Below are 18,670 nucleotides of genomic sequence, written 5' to 3'. Positions count from 1 at the left end.
ACACTGTAGCCTTCGGCCCATCAGCACAGATCAGTCTGGTCATTCTCCTCTGAAGTGTCTCACCATACTGAGACTGCTGTGTGTGAAATTCCCAGGAGATCAGCAGTTTCTGAAATACTCAAACCAGCCCATCTAGCACCAACAACCATGCCACGGTTAAAGTTACAGAGATCACATTTTGATGTTTGATGTGAACATTAACTGAAGCGCTTGACCTGCATCTGTATGATTTTACAAAATGCACTGCTGCCACACGATTGGCTGATTAGAAATCTGCATGAATGAGCAAGTGTACAAGTGTGGACGGTGATTAAAGTGGACGGTGAGTGTATAGACACAGACTCCTGTATGATGTTGGAGTTCAGACAGAATATTTACGTAATTAAAGCTGACATTTCTTATAATCTTTAATAATGGTTTGTCATGGCAATGATGTTTTTGCACTAGTGGCCAGTAAAGCTGTGAGAAAGACAGAGAGAGAGCTGGGGGGGGGGGGGGGTTGTAGGCCCGGTATAAACAGATGAGGACTGTCATCTTTACACAGACCCATACCCAGAGAAAGAGCAAACGTGAGAGAGAGAGAGAGACAGGACAGACAGCGTCGCCACTGCAGAGGGGAAATGAAGTTGACATATGAGGGTGTTTCTGGCTGCCTCCGCATTCATCGTTAGCACTCAGCTCTCATCTCATCTCCTGGGACAACATACACATGTGCTCTACAGCATACTGATCGGCTGCTCATCTCATTCTACTATGACTCATTAATCACTTTTGACTGAAGCTAATTTACTTTTTATGAGTGTTCTGTCCTCTTCCCATCACATCGGGCATTTCTAATACCATGTTATACACGAGTCTTCAAGCATACGGCTTCGCCATGCACGTACAAATCATCCTCAGCAACAAAAATGACATCCTTGTACTTCGAAATATAACAATACATTTTGTAATCACTGAGGAGTTTTTTTTTTTTTTTTTTTTTAATTTACTTGCATTAATTAAAAAAGAAATGACTGTAATGAAAAATAAGCTTATCAGGGAAAATAACGCAGCATGTTTATTGAGATTTCGAAAGGCAAAGTTGCGGCTAAAAGGCACAAGCTCATTATGAGCGGCTCTGGAAGAGTGAACATCAGATACCCTGGTACAGACACATTGCTGATCTTGCTTTTGAGAATGTCAAGCATCCAACCATGTGGACTAATATGTCTGTTTTGATAGAACGAGTAAGAAAAACAAGCTGCTGATTTTTCCCACCTGATACCACATGCCGTGGAGAATGTCCAATGCTGGCATGTTAATGTGCATCTATTATGGTTTTTCAAATATTACCTTTCATATAGAATGTTATAGAGCTGTTTGTGAATGTAAAAAGTCTGCAAAGTTTCAAAAACAAACGGAGTTATTGACTCCCAAAAGAAGGAACCGATTCTGAACAACTGAAACGAGTCGTTAGTGATTCCAGACTTTACTTCCTGTACTAACCTACGTAGGTTTGTAACAAAAAGCCCTGCCTCTGGTCCGCCTTAAATTTTTTCAGACGTTGCTGGAACTCAATACGTTAGTGGGCGTTTCCTTTTCGACACGTGCTGACAGCGCTAGACCAATCACAACAGACTAGGACATCTGACCAATCAGAGAAGAGTATGCTCTCGGAAAGGAGGAGCTCAGAATGAATCATTTAAAATGAATCATTTAACGAGTCAGTCGTGACACCGTGACGGGGGATGAGGGGGGGGGGGGGGATAGGTAATGCTGCAGTTTAAATGATGAGCACATTAAAGGTTCCTGGGCAACCAAAACATGGACCTGGACAAACACACTGGAGCTTTCAAGAGCTAGTCTAAAAATATCTATCAAGTTTCTTTTTCACTCATCATGGACTGGATTCATGAACATTATTAGCAGTACTATATGTGGAACAAGCTAGCACTAGCAAGTATGACCAGGAAGATTATATAATCAAATAACATCAAGGTAACATTGTTTTCCATGTATTTTAGCTAAGCATTTTGGAATGTAAACATGTTACTCCATCTTCTGTTGCCTAGCAAAGATAATTGATTACACTCACCATTATTGCATCTGTTTCATGTCATTCAGCTAGTAGCAAGATGGCTGCTTTTGATAGTTAGTTAAACAAATGATCAATCTTCCCAACCAACTGTGGTTTTTTTTTTTTTTAATACCACGACCCTGCTGAATTCTTGAAGGTGTTGATTTCTGTAATTAAAATGATATACTTTTATACTATTAACGTGCTTACTCCAACACATTATCGTTTCTATAGTAACAGCTCATTCTTACATGATGGACACACGACGTAATAACAAACAAATTCAAAAATCTTCTGTCATTAACGTATAATAACAGATACAGTGAAGTTTTCTGTAAGGAGATGTTTATTTAACATTTTCGGAAGGAGTCTCCAGTGTCAGTGCTTTGAACTGCTCAGGCTTCCTCTATGGGGAAGTCTTCGGGACAGACTTCACACTTTCTGGTTTCTTAGTATCATGGCGACGTTTGTCTTTTATCGCTTCGATAAAGAGGAAATAAAGGAGAGGCTGGTGAGGAAGCACCTTGGGACATGATGTCATTGGAAAATAATCAACTTTGGGGTGGTAACAGTGACTCCACACTGCCCTGTCACTGATTGTTTTCCTATAACACCACACCTAGTCATTTTACGAGACAAGAGTTAAGAGACAAGCTTGATGGTAAATAAGAGCTAACAGTGATGATTTTACCTGCAAAGCTAATGGATAAGACCATACTGCCCTGTTTAAATCTTTTTTTTTTTTTGTGCAACTATGATTGATGCTGGCATTAGATAAATGTCACAGGTTTTTAAAAGTCGTTGTGCTGCAAAAAATATAACGCAAAATCAACATTAAATGAACGAAAACAGGGGTTTGGGTGTGTGCACTTCACTCACGCACCCCAAAGAGCAGCTCAGAGTGCACACAAAGCCCGATTTATTCACATTCACTTACAGATACACAGAGTGCGATATGCGATACACACTCCAACACACACCAGCATCGGGTCCATCGCTCCATCCGAGAACTTAGGTGTACTACTTTCTGATAACATCCGCCCCCACCTTCCCCTCCCCCTGTTGCCGTGACCTCGAGAGTCAGAGATTAACCCCGTTTCCAACGAGCGTGCAAGACAGCGCTGCTTCAAATAAAGTCTGAGGAGACTCACGGGTGTGGATTAAGCGAATCATTATTCCAGCTGCAGGCTTGAAATTATGCCAGGCCTCTACTAGCTTTTATCTGGCTTACTCTTAGAGAAAGGATGGAGAGCTTTAGAGCTACTGTTTCACTCACGGCTTTTATCTGATCTCAGGACGATACCACGAGCTCTGCGCAAGTTCCTACACACTAACCTGTAATGCCGAGCTGCTTGCGTGAGGAGGATACAAGCATGCTGAGCAGCGCATCACACTGTGTGTAGGTTTATAGACTGGTACTTTTAGTCACGTCATCCGACGTTTTTGTTCATTCCTTGATTCCGATTGTCGATTCATTTTCTATGACAGCACTTCTGAAAGTAGCTCCGACTGTACAGTACGTTTATTTATTTTTAATTAAAGCACTCACTGTAATACGTTTCTACAAGATCAATTAACACAGGGACTTGTATGGTTGGCTCTCCACGGGAAAGGTTTAAAAACCAAACACGGTGCAGTTTTCTGTGGGAAAGACATTTACGGAGCATTGACGTGAGGAGTCTCCAGAGTTTTGTAACAGCTGGAGATGAAGCTTTTCTTCAATTTAAGTTTCGTGACGGTGTAGGGCATTGCGCTTTCTCAGTAACATGACAAAGCCGTATTAAAAAAAAAAAAAAGGGCTGGTGATGGAGCGACGTTTTATAGTTGCTATAGCGCAAGGGTTTCACAACATTAAATGCAACTATAAATGGATAAAAAGTATAAGTTTCATTTAAAAAAAAAAAAAGTCTATTTCAATTTCGAAATGTCTTTTTCGTTGATTATTTTCACATCACAGCACGTCCAGATGTGTTTTACGCCATCCATCCATTTTCTGTACCGCTTATCCTACAGAGTCGCGGCGTATCCTACACTGGAGCCTATCTCAGGGTACAAGGTGGGGGACACTCTGGACAGGGTGCCAACCCATCGGAAGGCACAATCGCACACACATTCACACTACGGACAATTTGGAAATGCCAACCTACAGCGCATGTCTTTAGACTAAGGGAGGAAATCGAAGTACCTGGAGGAAACCCCCGAAGTACAGGGAGAACATGCAAGCTCCATGAACACAGGGTGAGAGGCGGGATTCGAACCCCCCAAACCCGGAGGTGTGAGGCAACAACGCTAACCATTAATGCCTTGATTACACTAGTGCGTTTTAAAACGAAAACTTTCGCTACGGTTACGCATGTCGTCTACACTACTCCGGCGTTTTCAATGCTTGTAAACAGAGACTTTTGGAAATGCCGAAAACCCTGTTTTGGTTTGAAAACTCCGGGATCGTGTTTCAGTAGAAACAGATCGAAACGAAGACTTCTGAAAACGAAGGCGTGGCTTCGCCCACATTCGCTCGTTATTGGGTCTTCTGGATCATTGCGTATCCTGCCCTGATTCGTCAAGCCCCTACCATATGACCATTACGCTACAGTGATCATATACACAACAACACTGAGACTGAACCACGAGCTTTGCTGGCTTTGTCGTCATTCTTAGCATCCATTGTGCAGTTACATTCTATAATATGTATATCTTTAATATAAGTTATAATACTGCAGCTGCCTACATGCGTAAGAGGCGAGCTACGATTAGAGCAATCAGCAACAAATCTCGTTTCAAGCCCTACATGGAACGCCGGTTTGTTGTGCCTGCCGGTGACTCGCAACCAACTTCCTGTTTACACTTTAATGCGCATGCCCAGTGTGCATGGATGGTCATGTGACGTGCGTATTCGGTCGTGTAGCGTGGACCGGAGATCGTTTCTGAAACACAGCGGAAACGCCAGTGTGGATGAGGATCGTTTTCATTTTAAAAATGCACTAGTGTAAACAGGGCCTAATCCACCGTGCTCCCCTGTGTTTTAGTCCTTAGCGTCAGGGAGTGACTGGAGAAGTAATGTACTGCGATTCCATTTAAATTTTATGGAGGGATTCAGTCTCCCTTAAAAAAATAAATAAATAAAAATGTAAACAGGTGCAGTGGTGTCAGTTGGGTTACATTATTCAATGCTGAACAGATATGGTCACTTATTATTATTACACACTGACAAGTCAAAGATAAGCACGTCCAAGTCAAGTTAAAATAATGACTCTGGACCTTGTTCGCTAACTACCATGCTCAAATTTCCTTCCAACTCTCTGCGTCTTTCAGGAGGCAGAATATCTCGGTGCTTAAGCACAGAGGTCATGTAGCTCATAAACACTGTGCTTCCTGATGGCTAGGCTATTCTCATAATAATTTACACACACACACACATCACTGAAGCAACCAAAACAGACTGGGAGAATAAGCTTACGCTTAGATCTCAATCTGAACTAGGTAAAGAAGACCTTGACTGCAAAGAAACTAACTGTATTGTGGTGAAAAAGACACAAAGGAGGACTTACCGAGGTGATGCTTTTGATTTGATCCAGAGTCAGAGTAAGAAGCTGCTCGTCTTTGCTCTCAGCCATCAGCTTTAACGCTGCTAGTTTGAGTCCGCTCTTCAACAGCAGAGAAGAGATGTGTCCAATACACTGAGAGAGCGAGAGAGAGCGAGAGAGATAGACAGAGATAATTTTAACATTAAGAAACATTACACTTTCAAGCTAGCTGGTGTTATGGAACCATGGATAGAAGACAAAAAGAAAAAAAAAACATTTTTGGATAAAATGCACACGTGCATGAACTTTTAAAGTAAAATAAGAATTCTGCCAGAAAGTCCTCTGTATCTTGCTGCTAATGGTGAATTAATCCGACTTCCCACTTTGCTGTGACTCAGTGACGTAACATGCACACATTATAACACTATGCTACACATACACACACACACACTATATACCTGAGGATTCGGTTTGTGCTTGGTCGCGTACAGCGAGCGGCACATGGCGAGAATCTCCTGTCCGACGCCGCCCTTCAACCCGGTAGAGCAGTGTGTGAGCACGGCTGAGGTCACACGCACCCACGGGTTCTCCTCGGACTCCAGTCTGCGCAAACCAAAAAAAAAAAAAAAAAAAAAGTGTGAACGGGTGAGTGTGTGTAAAAGAAACCGTTAAAAGTCTCAAGCCTTTAAACCCATGAAGCAAAAATCCCAATTGTAATCATCACTGTTTTTATGAATCGGGTTGTTAAATGACATAACGGAGAGAACGCGAGATCGTACGGTGCGACACGGAAAGGTGAACGCGTTATACACTCGCTGTTCGAGTTCAACGCCGTTCCCATGATGTTCTCAGATAAGAAAAGACTCCATAACTGCAAACTCGTGTTTGATGGGTGCGTCAACACGGTGTCGGAGCTCGTGACCTTCTTACCATCACAAAAAACACCACCACCACCACCTTGTTATTGGAAAATAATCAACGTTCACCCCATTGTGTTTCATTCCATACATGACCAGAAGAAAGCGGTTTAGGAGCTACCAATCCCATGCACCGTGTATAGTCTCATAGAAACGTCCAGAACATTTTATATAAACCAAGACTAACGCACAAGCTGGAGCTGAATGTTTGAATGAGGTTGTCGGTTGTTGATTTTACCTCTACAATTATCTCTACAGCGATAAATATGGAATGATCCAGTTTTTCAATGATTTTCATGCAAGTCACCAATAGGTATTATTTTAAAAGAGGATTATATTGAAAGAAGCAAATATGCTAGCAGTCAAAAATGGGCACACGTATTCATAAGGGTTTTCTTCATCTCTAGCAATTTAGAATAATAAGGATGACATTAACACTATTAAATAATACACATTAAATTATACAGGGAGCATGATATATGTCCATTCATTATTCTAAAAGAGCGTTAAGAATGAAGAAACCCTTGCTTGAATTGATGTGTACAAGCTAGACAAGTGTTAAACAAATCAAAACTATCTGTATATTTGTTATACGTATAATAAATATATATATAAGTTTTTTTTTTTTTTTAAACAGTATTCCCAGTGAAGCTCGGCACATCTCAACCGGGTTTATGAGGAGCTTTTCTTAAATAGGCCCAGCTTCTCGTTGCTTTTCCTATGTTCTAAGTAAAAACGTCTTGTTTGGGAACACGGTTTAATGACAAACTATTCAGAAATAAACTTGGATATAAATTCGCTGTTTTCATTGGGGAATTCGTTGGGGAACAAATTTCAACCATAATACTTTATTGGAACTTCTTTTGGACGATGAAATAAAAAAAAAAAAATAAAAAAATAAAATTATATATATATATATATATATATATATATATATATATATATATATATATATATATATATATATATATATATAAATAAAATTTTTTTTTAGCTAATATAGTGTGTCCAAACATTGTGTATAGTAGTGTATATGCTATAGTACTGTGTGTAAAAATAAATAAATAAATAAATAATCGATAAAAAATAAATTTTCACATTTTGAGATACAGTCTCCTCTGAAAGTTCTGGAACGACAAGGCGAGATCTATTCCCCAACATTTTGGGTTTGAGATCTGGTCCAGCTCTCCATTTCAATTACTCTAGAGACTGTGTGTTCTGAATCACATAAAAAGAAGCACAAGCTAAAGAGTCACGATTTTAGAGTGGGGGTAAAAAGCGTTAAAGTTTTAAGTGTTTATGGAAACACAAACATGAGTAAGGCCATTAAAAGCAGTGACATGTGGATGCAGAACTTGAGTGGGTGGGTAGAAACCCTGATTTCATTCTGTTCATTTCTCTAGCATCTCATCTCACACTGAGGACATCCTCACAGAAAGCACGCTCACCTTTTGTTCACGCTGGCCTAGCGTGTGGGTGTCTCCGTCTCCATTTAGACGGGGAAGTATCAAAATATTTCCTGTCTTTAATATTCTTCTTATTGCTCCATTCTTTATCTGCCACTTCTAATATTTTACTCAGCTTATTTTATTTAATACGCTCTTGCAAAATGTACACCTCCTCGGGGGGGAAAAGGAAGGTTTCATTTTAGTAATAAAGTTCATTTGTAGAAAATGTTATTACAACCTGTGAGAAATATTAGAGAATATAATATCTGTCACATTCATGCGCATACACACACACACACACACACACACACACACACACACACAGTGGTTTCAGAAAGTATTCAGACCTCGTCAGCTTTGTGTTCTAGATTTAATTTAAAATGGATTAAATGTGCTTTTTTTTTTTTGACGATCAGTCTACATTCAATAATTCATAATGACAAAGTGAAAACATGTTTTTGGAAATTTTTTCAAATTTATTAACAATCCAAAACTGAAATCTCTCATTCATACCCTTTATTCAATATTATACAGAAGCACCTTTTTCATGGAATTATAGCTTCGAGTCATTTTAGGATAGTTTCTACAAGCTTTTCACATCAGGATTTTCTTATTCTTAAAGGAAGATCCTCTTAAGATCAGTCATATATTTTGCTGGGCCGCTCAAGGACATTCAGAGACTTGTCCCAAAGCCGCTCCAGTGTTGTTTGGCTTCACGCTTTGGGTTGTTGTGCTGAAAGGTGAACCTTCACCCAAATCTGATGTCATGTGCACTCTGTGGAGCAGGTTTTCCCTCTTAGTCATCTCTGGGCCTGTTTGCACCTGGTCACTTCATGCGTTTTTCTCTGATTGGATAGCGACCCGATTGTGAAAAGACCAGGTGTAAAGGCCTTCCGAAACGCAATCGAGACGGATTTAAATCCGATGGCTAAAACCACATCAGGAGGTGGTCTGGGACTCTTTCCGGACGAAACTGGACAAGTCTAAATGCATCTGGTTGTTGAAACCACATATAAACAGTGCTTTTCTCCTCCCAAACGGAAGTACGTCACTCGCTTTAGCCGCGCCAGAATGAGTGTGCTGATATAAAAGATAATCGGAGGTCCGCGCCCCATTCGGAAACCGCATAGCCAGTCTTGTTCCGTAAAAGAAGCCAGCACTATATTTTCCCTCCAGTCTTGACTCCGAGCTTTCATCCAGGTATCTCGCTGGGTTTTAAAGTTTAGTACTGCCGGCAGTGAAAATCTGGCACATAATAAGTGCTGCCTTTTGTTGCGCAAGTGTTGTAAGCATTTTCATTTTCTTTTCGACTGCATACGCAAACCCAAATAGAGCAAAAATAACGGTGGCTGCCGTTTCAGTTCCACGGGAATAGAAGATCGGATTCATAGCCGTTTCGCTGAAACGCATTATGTGGCCAAGTGTAAATGGAACCGTTTTAACAAATCAGAGAAAACGCAGGAAGTGACCAGGTGTAAACAGGCCCTCTGTTTTTGGCTACACTCATCCTTCCTTCAATCCTGACCAGTCTTTCAATCCATGCTCCTGAGAAGCAACCCTGATAATCCTGAGAAGCAACTCCATTATGCTTCCACCACCATGCTTTACTATAGGGATGGTATTAGCCTGCTGATGAGCAGTACCAGCTGATTGGAGTTCAGCCCAAAAATTGGAACGATCTGAATACTTATTAAATCAGATATTTCAGTTTTTGATTTTTATTAAATGTGCAAAAATTTCTAAAGACTTGTTTCTAAAAAACTTTTAAGCTGGTACTGGGGTTCTAGTCAAAACAGAGGGAATCATGGACAGCTCCAAATACCAATCTATTTCGGCACAAAACCTTCAGGCCGCTGTTGGACAGCTGAAGATGAAGAATAATTTCACCTTCCAGCAAGATAACAACCCAAAGCACAAATCCAAGTCAACAGGGGAACGGCTTCAGAAGAAGATGATCAATGTTTTGGAATGGTGCAGTCAGAGCCCAGGTCTACATCCTATCAAAAATCTGTGGAATGACTTGAAGAGGGCTGTGCACAGAAGATCCCCTCACAATCTGATAGATCTGGAGCATTTTTTGCAAGGAGGACTGGAATAAATTGCCCAATCAAGATGTGCAAGACAAATCAGTCTAAGTTGCTAGACTCTAAACTAGAAAGCCCGAGTACTGTATTACAAACAAATGGTGCTTTAATAAAGTATTAGTTAAGGGGTGTGCAATACTTATGCAACAAGGTTATTGTATGTTGTTACTTTTTTCTCCCCCCCCAAAAACATTTCTATTCCACACTGATTAACTAGATTTACATAACAATTCCCTAACAAACAACCACCGTGCATCGACCCAATAGTGGATTCAGAGATTTGAATTTAAGAAACCATTATTTAACAACCAGCGGAGTGTGCTCGTCTTTGCTACAAACAGATACTTTGCAGGACTTTGTCCTTTATTATCAGTGTGGTACTGTATATGGTGCATGTGAACCAAACTGTTAATTAAGCCACTTTCTTAATTTTCTCACTTGTAATTATCCAATCCCTTACAGTTCAGATCTGAGAGTTAATAAATTTAAAGGAACTGAAAAGGAGGAAGAAGGTCGTTACTAAGGCAGCTCAGGGAGAACAGAAACCTCCTGTAGAGAAGAAGAGCAAAAGCTTGCTTGATCTTGATTTTCAGTATGAATACAGACCGTAAAAGTAGGGCCTTATGATCCTTCTGGCTTTTTGGGTTTTAAGCAGGAGCTGTCAGAAAAGTTACCACAGGGATAACTGGCTTGTGGCGGAAAAGAATTCATAGCGACATCGCTTTTTGATCCTTTGATGTCAGCTGTTCCTATCATTGTGAAGCAGAATTCACCAAGGTTTGGATCGTTCACCCACTAACAGGGAACGTGATCTGGGTTCAGACCATCATGAGACAGGTTAGTTTTACCCTTCTGATGTGTTGTTGCAATAGTAATCCTGCTCAGTACGAGAGGAACCGCAGGTTCAGACATTTGGTGCGTGTGCTTGGCTGAGGAGCCACTGGTGCGAAGCTACCATCTGTGGGATTATGACTGAACGCCTCTAAGTCAGAATTCCGCCTAAATGTAACTATACCGCAGCGCCGCGGATCTTCGGTTGGTCTGGAGTAGCCGGAGAGTCCTCCATGGGGGCTCCAGGCGAGCACAGCCGTTCTACGATCGCGCACCGCAAGTGTCGAACCTGGTGTTAAATGACTCGTAAACGACTGTCTTCTTCATGGTTTGGACCTCAGGATTTTACATTCTTTTATGGGAAATTGAAGAATTTGAAGCATTGAATAACTTGAATAAATGTTATGGTCTAATAATAATAATAAAAAAAGTTATGTACTGGCTGTGATGAATTTAAATGAATTTATCATTTATTAATTCATCATTTAAGTTGAATTAAAAAAAATATTATTTTAGATGTACTGTATTAACACAAATGTTATGCTACCAACAAATAATGAAGTCAAACTAAAGTACTGTACTGAATTTAATCCAGAGCGCACTTAAAAATTCTAATAAAAGTAAACTAAATTGTACTGCCAATTTATAATGCATTCAGATTAAATGTCAGTAGCGAATTCTAATTCATTTAAACTAGAATGTTATAATGATTTAAAGTGTACTAACACATTATACTGATTTAAACTAAAGTCTACTAGCAAATTATAATGATTTAAACTAAATTATAATGAAATTACACAAGTGCACTTGCACATTATACTGATATACACTAATACATACAACCAAATTACTAAAATGAAACGAAATTAAATTGTACTTGCATATAATAATGAAACTATACTAAAGTCTACAAGCACATTATGATGAATCTAAACTAAAACGTAATGTGTTCAGGCAGCACAGTATAATGAAATTACACCAAAGTGTACAAGCACGTTATGATGAAAATAAAGTGTACTAACAGATAACAATGAAATTCAACTAAAGTGTACTAACACAATATAATGAACATAAGCTAAAATGTAGTGTCCAGGCAGCACATTATATTGAAATTACACTAAAGTATGCTAGCAAATTATAATGAAATGAAACAACTAGTACTAGTGTACTAGTGAATTATAATTCATTTAAAATAAGGCTAGTAACAAATTGCAAACAATTCCAACACTAAAGTGAACAAGCAATCTGAAATAAATAGAACAGAATGAATAGAATGCATTTAAAATAAAGTGTGTTAATAAAAAAAAGGAATGAATTTAAACAAAGAAGTTTATCATCAAACTTTAAACTTAAAATATATATATATATATTTTTTTTTTTACAAATTATAATGCATTTAGACTGAAGTATACCAGCAAATTGTGAGAATGGCATTCTCTGAAATTTTCATCAGGCAGCCTGGGGCAAGCATTTCCACATGAATGGAAGCACTGGAAGGAGTGCTTTGGTAAATAGGAGTATTTCAAATAGAAGTCAGTCAGTTTAATCTCACAAATTCAATAAGTTCAGTGATGTGTCCAGGCAGAATTTACTGCTTCTTTTGACTGGCACAAGAGACCATGTATGGATGTGAACTCTCTCTCTCTCTCTCTCTCTCTCTCTCTCTCTCTCTCACACACACACACACACTTTTTCCCTTTGGTTGAAAGACCAGCTTTGCCTTAACTACTGAACATTTTTGTAATTTCCTGTATTCTGCCTGCTGTACACTCAAGCCTTAAAAACACTCAACCATTTAGCTCATTAAGCCAGCAATCAAACCAACTACTTTGCAACACACTAGTTCCTGGAAAAACTGTTGCACTAACATTTTCAGAGAAATTGACTGAATAAGAAAGTTTCAATGACACAAAGGCCAGTAATGACAAAACAAAACTAATGGCACCATCTGTAATTCTGAGAAAAGGACTGCTTCTTCTGGTCAAAAAAAGAAAAAAAAAACATATCAACTATAAACAATAACTTTTTTTCCCCATCTCATTTCCATTTAAGCCAGAAAGCCCGTCCACAACACAATATTTTCTATGAAAAATTATAAATTATATGGTCTGCTAACAAGTAGTAACACTGAATTTAAAAAATAAACCATTAAAAGTATGTTGGTTACACAATGTCTACAAAAATAAATATTTTATATATATATACATATATATATATATATACACACACACTCTTCTTATAGCCTAGGCCATCTTTATGTAGAGCAACAATTCTTTTTTTCAGATCCTCAGAGAGTTCTTTGCCATGAGGTGCCATGTTGAACTTCCAGTGACCAGTATGAGGGAGTGTGAGAGCGATGACACCAAATTTAACACACCTGCTCCCCATTCACACCTGAGACCTTGTAACACTAACAAGTCACATGACACCGAGGAGGGAAAATGGGTATTTTGGCCCAATTTGGACATTTTCACTTAGGGGTGTACTCACTTTTGTTGCCAGCGGTTTAGACATTAATGGCTGTGTGTTGAGTTATTTTGAGGGGACAGCAAATATACACTGTTACACAAGCTGTACACTCACTACTTTACATTGTAGCAAAGTGTCATTTCTTCAGTGTTGTCACATGAAAAGATATAATCAAATATTCACAAAAATGTGAGGGGTGTACACGCACACATATATGCACAGTTGCAACCCCCATTGCAAATCTGGTTTATTGTAAGCATTTAAAGACTTTCAGCTGTTTGCAATGAACAAACCAAACAAAAGCAATTGAAATAGTTCAACAAAACGAATGCTTCAAGTGGTTTCCCCAAATTCAACTGAAAATGCAACTTATGATTTCTCCAATTTCAAAATTATTTAACCCCTTCATAACAACCATCTTTAGTACTTAGTTAAGCACCTTTTGCTGTTATGACCTGCTGCAAACGAGATGCATAGCCAGACACCAGCTTCAGGCAGCGTTCCTGAGGAATCTTAGCCCATTCCTCATGAGCAATGGCCTCCAGTTCAGTAATATTCTTGGGTTTGCGTGCTGCAACCACCAGAGATTTTCTGTGGGGTTCAAGTCAGGTGACTGTGATGGCCCTGTAGAATCTTCCAGAACTTCTTCTGCAACCGAACCTTGGTGGAATTTGAGGTATGCTTGGGATCATTGTCTTGTTGGAAAGTTCAATGACGCCCAAGCTTCAGCTTCCTCACGGACGGCATGAAGTTTTCTTTGTTTCATCACAACGGGCCAGTTGTGGTGTTAGTCTGGGAGTTCTGGCATGGAAACGTTCTGCGTTTAGTACGCGCCTTACTGTGCTCACACAAACCACAGTGCCTTTTGCCACCAAGTCTTGCTGCAGGTCTTTTGCAGTCACTCAAGGGTTTTTCACAACCTGCCTTCTCAGAAATCTGTTTGCAGCCATTGATAGCTACTTTATTCTGCCCCGTCCATGTATTTCATGTATTCTTTCCCCCTAGCCAGTTCAGATATCTCATGTGTTCCAGCTCAAACACACCTGGTGAAACTAATGAAGCCCTTGATTAGTTGCATCAGGTGTGCTTGAGACAACACCTGTTTTGCATATTTGTGCTGTTGTGAGGGATCCTATTCTGTGGGTTGAATATTGTTTAAACTGGTGAAGTCATTATAAGTTGCATTTTCAGTTGAATTTGTGGAAACCACTTGAAGCGTTCGTTGTGTTGAACTATTTCAATTGCTTTTGTTTGATTTGTTCAATGCAAACAGCTGAAAGTCTGTACATTTTGACAATAAACCTGATTTGCAGTGGGGATTGAATAATTTTGATTGCTGTGTGCGTATATAATTGATACTCTAATATCATAATTGCTTTTTTATTATTTATACATTTTTAAATACTATAAATAGCAACATTGCATTGTTTTTTTTTATGGGGATATTACATAGCATACTTTTCACTTGTATGCAAAAATGTGTTAGTAGGTAAAGCAGAAAAATTGTTTTTGCTATACATCCGAAAGTTCTGCTTTCGGATGAAAGCAGTTCTGCTCACAGAAAGTTCTGCTCACCTGCTCTTGTCAGTCACAGGTGGCCACGCCTGTAGGAGGAGCATGAGGTGCTGAAACTCCTCCCATTTTTGACTCGACTCCAGCAGCTCCAGGAAGAGCGAGTAACGCCGAGCCTCATCCTCAATATCCTTCATGTCACACTGAGAGACAGAGAGAGAGAGAGAGAGAGAGAGAGAGAGAGAGAGAGAGAGAGAGAGAGAGAAGGAGGGAGAGAACGGTAGAGAGACAAAGAGAAACTGTAATTAATTTAAAGGTTATGTGTCTAAGTGAGCAGACATTCCCATGCTTTTATGTATGTAGACAGATGTGTAAATGAGTGTAAATAAGACATGGAGGGAATGTGACAGACACTTTAATCATGTTGTGTTTCATATTTTTAACACATTTCAATTTGTTAGCATCAGGACCTGCATCTGTGGTGGCTTCCGCTTTCTGACTCTCAGGATTTGATCTAATGTTTGGGTATTGGTCTGCTATGCAAGTTTATTTTCAGTCTCACCTTTTAAGAAAGAGAATCAGAAGATTTCCCTGAAACCATGTATTGTAGTTAGATGTCAAATTATTAACAGTTAACTAAGCAAACACAAGCAAGTGATTAAACTCAGTTAATTTACAGTTAAGCAGTGGGATGAGTCTCGCTTTGTTATTTTTTGTGGTTTTGATCGATCCTTGGCTGAAAACTGAAGTAAAACTGCAGCAAAACATGTTCTCTTTTTTTTGTGGTTGCAATCAGGATTGCTGCTATTCTGAATTTTCACTTAACCCTCTTACCCCGTATGGCCGAAAAACCGGCTTGCCCGTCTTTGATCTATTCCCGTAAGGACGATAGACCGGCTTGGTCGTCTATGCCAAATACCCGTAAGGCCGATATAGCGGCTTTACAGTGTAAACGTTATCCCCGTAAGGCCGGTGTACCGGCATTACTCTGCTATGATTCCTTACTTATTTAATTATTATTTTTTAACCCGGAAGGTTGATGACGTCATGACGTCACGACGTGATTACGTTATCACGCCGGGATTACGATGAAGATCCAAGCGTGAATATTGGTGTAATAGTAGAAGTGAACTAAAAATGCCAAGGCGAAAAGCTAATCGTGTTCCAGCTAAAGTTACACCTACAGTGAACACGGGTACATCTAAAACAGTGAAAAAAAGAGAAAACATACACAGTTACACAGGCGAGAGCGAGGATTCTAGATAGTGACAGCAGTGAAAGTTCAGGCGATGTTGAAACCGAAACCGAAACTGATAGAGATGCAAACTCTCCTGATTCAGACCCTGATCCGTCTTCATCTTCAGCATCAACCAGTGCGACGGACACTGCACGGGTCTGGAGTCATAACGGGACCATTTCTGTGCATTCGTGAAGACACTACCTGCTGGTCTGATTATCACCAGAAACTTGACTTTTGGCACTAAAATGCATTTATTTATTTATTTATTTATTTATTATTTACTTGAATTTATTCAAAGGCATTGACCACGCTGATGCTCGTATGGTACTTCTAAATGAATATAAGGATTTTAGCGAGCATTTTTCGTCATTTCTCTAGTTAAGAATTGTGCTCTAAGTGGAGTAAAAACACTGAACTGCTTCATTTTCAAAGTAATATTACACAAATACATTATTATAAGTTGTTTCAAGGCCTAAAAATGTTCAAATGAAAATGTTGATTTTGGGGCCAATTTTGGCCTGGGAACTCAGGGTTGGCGTGCTGTTTCTATGGGGAATATAGGGTTGTGGGACATAATACTGTAGGAACTAAGGGGTAAGAGGGTTAAGTCATAAAGCTAATCAGGCAAATGTAGTCCGATACTAAACAAAACCAATCTACTGTCGTCCATCATTATTTTCTCTTAGTCAGCGAATTACCATCAGTCTAGCAAATGCATCATGACACAGCTGAGCTCTGATTGGATCTCTCTGTATAGTTGTCCTCACAAATCGCCTGGACAGGTCGTCAATTACATTTTCTTTTTTAGAAAAGAAAAAATGTTCAAATATTTATTGCCAACATTTTTTTTTTTACCATATTAACAAAAATATTTTAGATTTAGATAGCAAAAAAATAAAATTAAATAAATGAACAAAACATAGCTCCACGCCAGGCATCAACGCAGTGAACATTTTTATGTCTTTAGCTCACGGCCCAAATATGTAGGCGATAATCTTTCATAGCAAAACACCAGATAATAATCGCTAAACTGTATTGACGTTAGTGTCATCTGAGCACTCATATTGTAAAGTATTGCCCCCTTTGATACGTCTGCTAAACATTCCAGAGAAGAGGGACTTCGGGACAGGACAAAAAGGAAGTGAAATAATCCAGCATAGGACCAAGAAAGAAGAAGGAAGAACGATGTTGACTATGTAAGGGATAAAACATGACGGCGTGCTGGTATAACAAACTAATCAACGGTGAGGTGGTGTACTGCGGCCCAACAGGAAGCAGAGATACTGTTATGACCCCAGCATTGATTATTTTCCAGTAACAGCATGGCCTGAAATGTTGTATTCTTCTTATACCACTGTACTTTGCCAAGAGTAAAAATTATTTAAAGTGCACCAATTATGGGTTTGATTGGTGCCTAATTTTGTTTTAAAGGTCTCATACAATACAGAATCCAGGTCAACAAACACTTTAATGTGCTCATCGTTTAAACTGCAGAATTATTAACCCCCCACCCCTCCGTGTCAAAAACGCTCGTAAAATGATTCGTTCTAAAGGATTCATTCTAAACTCCTCCTTTCAGAGAGCATAATCTGCTCTGATTGGTCAGATGTCCCAGTCTGTTGTGATTGGTCTACCGCTGTCAGCGTCTGTCGGAAAAGGAAACGCCCACTACCGTAACGAATTTCAGCTCCGTCTGTCAGCGAGCAGCCGATGAAGACCAGAGGTGGGGCTTTTTGTTACAAACCTACGTAGGTTAGTACAGGAAGTAAAGTCTGGAATCACTAACGACTCGTTTCAGCTGTTCAGAATCGCTTCCTTCTTTTGAGAGTCAATAACTCCGCTTGTCGTGCGCTTTGATTTTTGAAAGTCTGCAGACTTTTTACATTCCCAATCAGCTCTATAACACACTACATGAAAGGTATTATTTGAAAAACCATAATAGGTGCACTTTAAATAAAAAAAAAAGACATTTCATAATTTTTTTTTGTTTATAAGTACTGTTCAATATTGTGAACTGTTATCACTAACATTGTAACAGCTATAATACCAGACTCTCTTATTATGTTCTTGAAGTTAATTAGACAATTTTTTATTTTTTTTACTTTCCTGTGTTGGAAAAGCTAAAGTTTTAGCGTCACCAAAAATAAATCAACACCTCCTCCCAGAAAACTTCACAGTTTTAGCAATTACGGCATGCTTTGTTTTTATTCGTTTATGTGGAGTATCCATCAGACAAGTCCCGGTGTGCGATGTTATTGAAATTACACTATTGGAATGACAACGTGTTAGAACGAGTGCATTAATATAAACCTTGCAACCGGAACAACTGTCAGAGCTGCTGAGAGAGAAAATTAATCACTATCTTCTAACCAATCATTCAGGAGCGCTGTGGTATGCAGTGTGTTGCGGTGGTATGAAAAGATGGAAGAAGAACAGAAGACTAATGTGGGGGGAGTGGTGTATGTTGGTGTGGAGGGGGAGGGCGGGGTCGGTGAACGCTGATGAGATGGATTTGAAATGGCAGCACACCTGAGACCCTGAAGAACCTCATGCTGAAATGACACACTGATCAATGCAGGAGAAGCAGTG

The 18,670-nt window shown here is 39.4% G+C and overlaps 1 protein-coding gene across 2 annotated transcripts in view; it reads right to left on the bottom strand.

Annotated features, from left to right (window-relative positions):
• nbas (NBAS subunit of NRZ tethering complex) overlaps nt 1-18,670 on the bottom strand; it is a 269,126-nt gene that overhangs the window by 15,942 nt on the left and 234,514 nt on the right. For both annotated transcript variants that reach the window (XM_053647154.1, XM_053647162.1), the window contains exons 49-51: nt 14,905-15,044; nt 6,039-6,183; nt 5,605-5,733 (exon numbers count right to left, since the gene is read on the bottom strand). In XM_053647154.1, coding sequence (XP_053503129.1) covers nt 5,605-5,733; nt 6,039-6,183; nt 14,905-15,044 — 414 coding nt within the window. The remainder of the gene's footprint in view (nt 1-5,604; nt 5,734-6,038; nt 6,184-14,904; nt 15,045-18,670) is intronic.

The sequence above is a fragment of the Ictalurus furcatus genome, chromosome 2 (assembly GCF_023375685.1).
Source record: "Ictalurus furcatus strain D&B chromosome 2, Billie_1.0, whole genome shotgun sequence".
NCBI classification, from domain to species: domain Eukaryota; kingdom Metazoa; phylum Chordata; class Actinopteri; order Siluriformes; family Ictaluridae; genus Ictalurus; species Ictalurus furcatus.
This window is presented reverse-complemented; position numbering and strand designations above follow the sequence as displayed.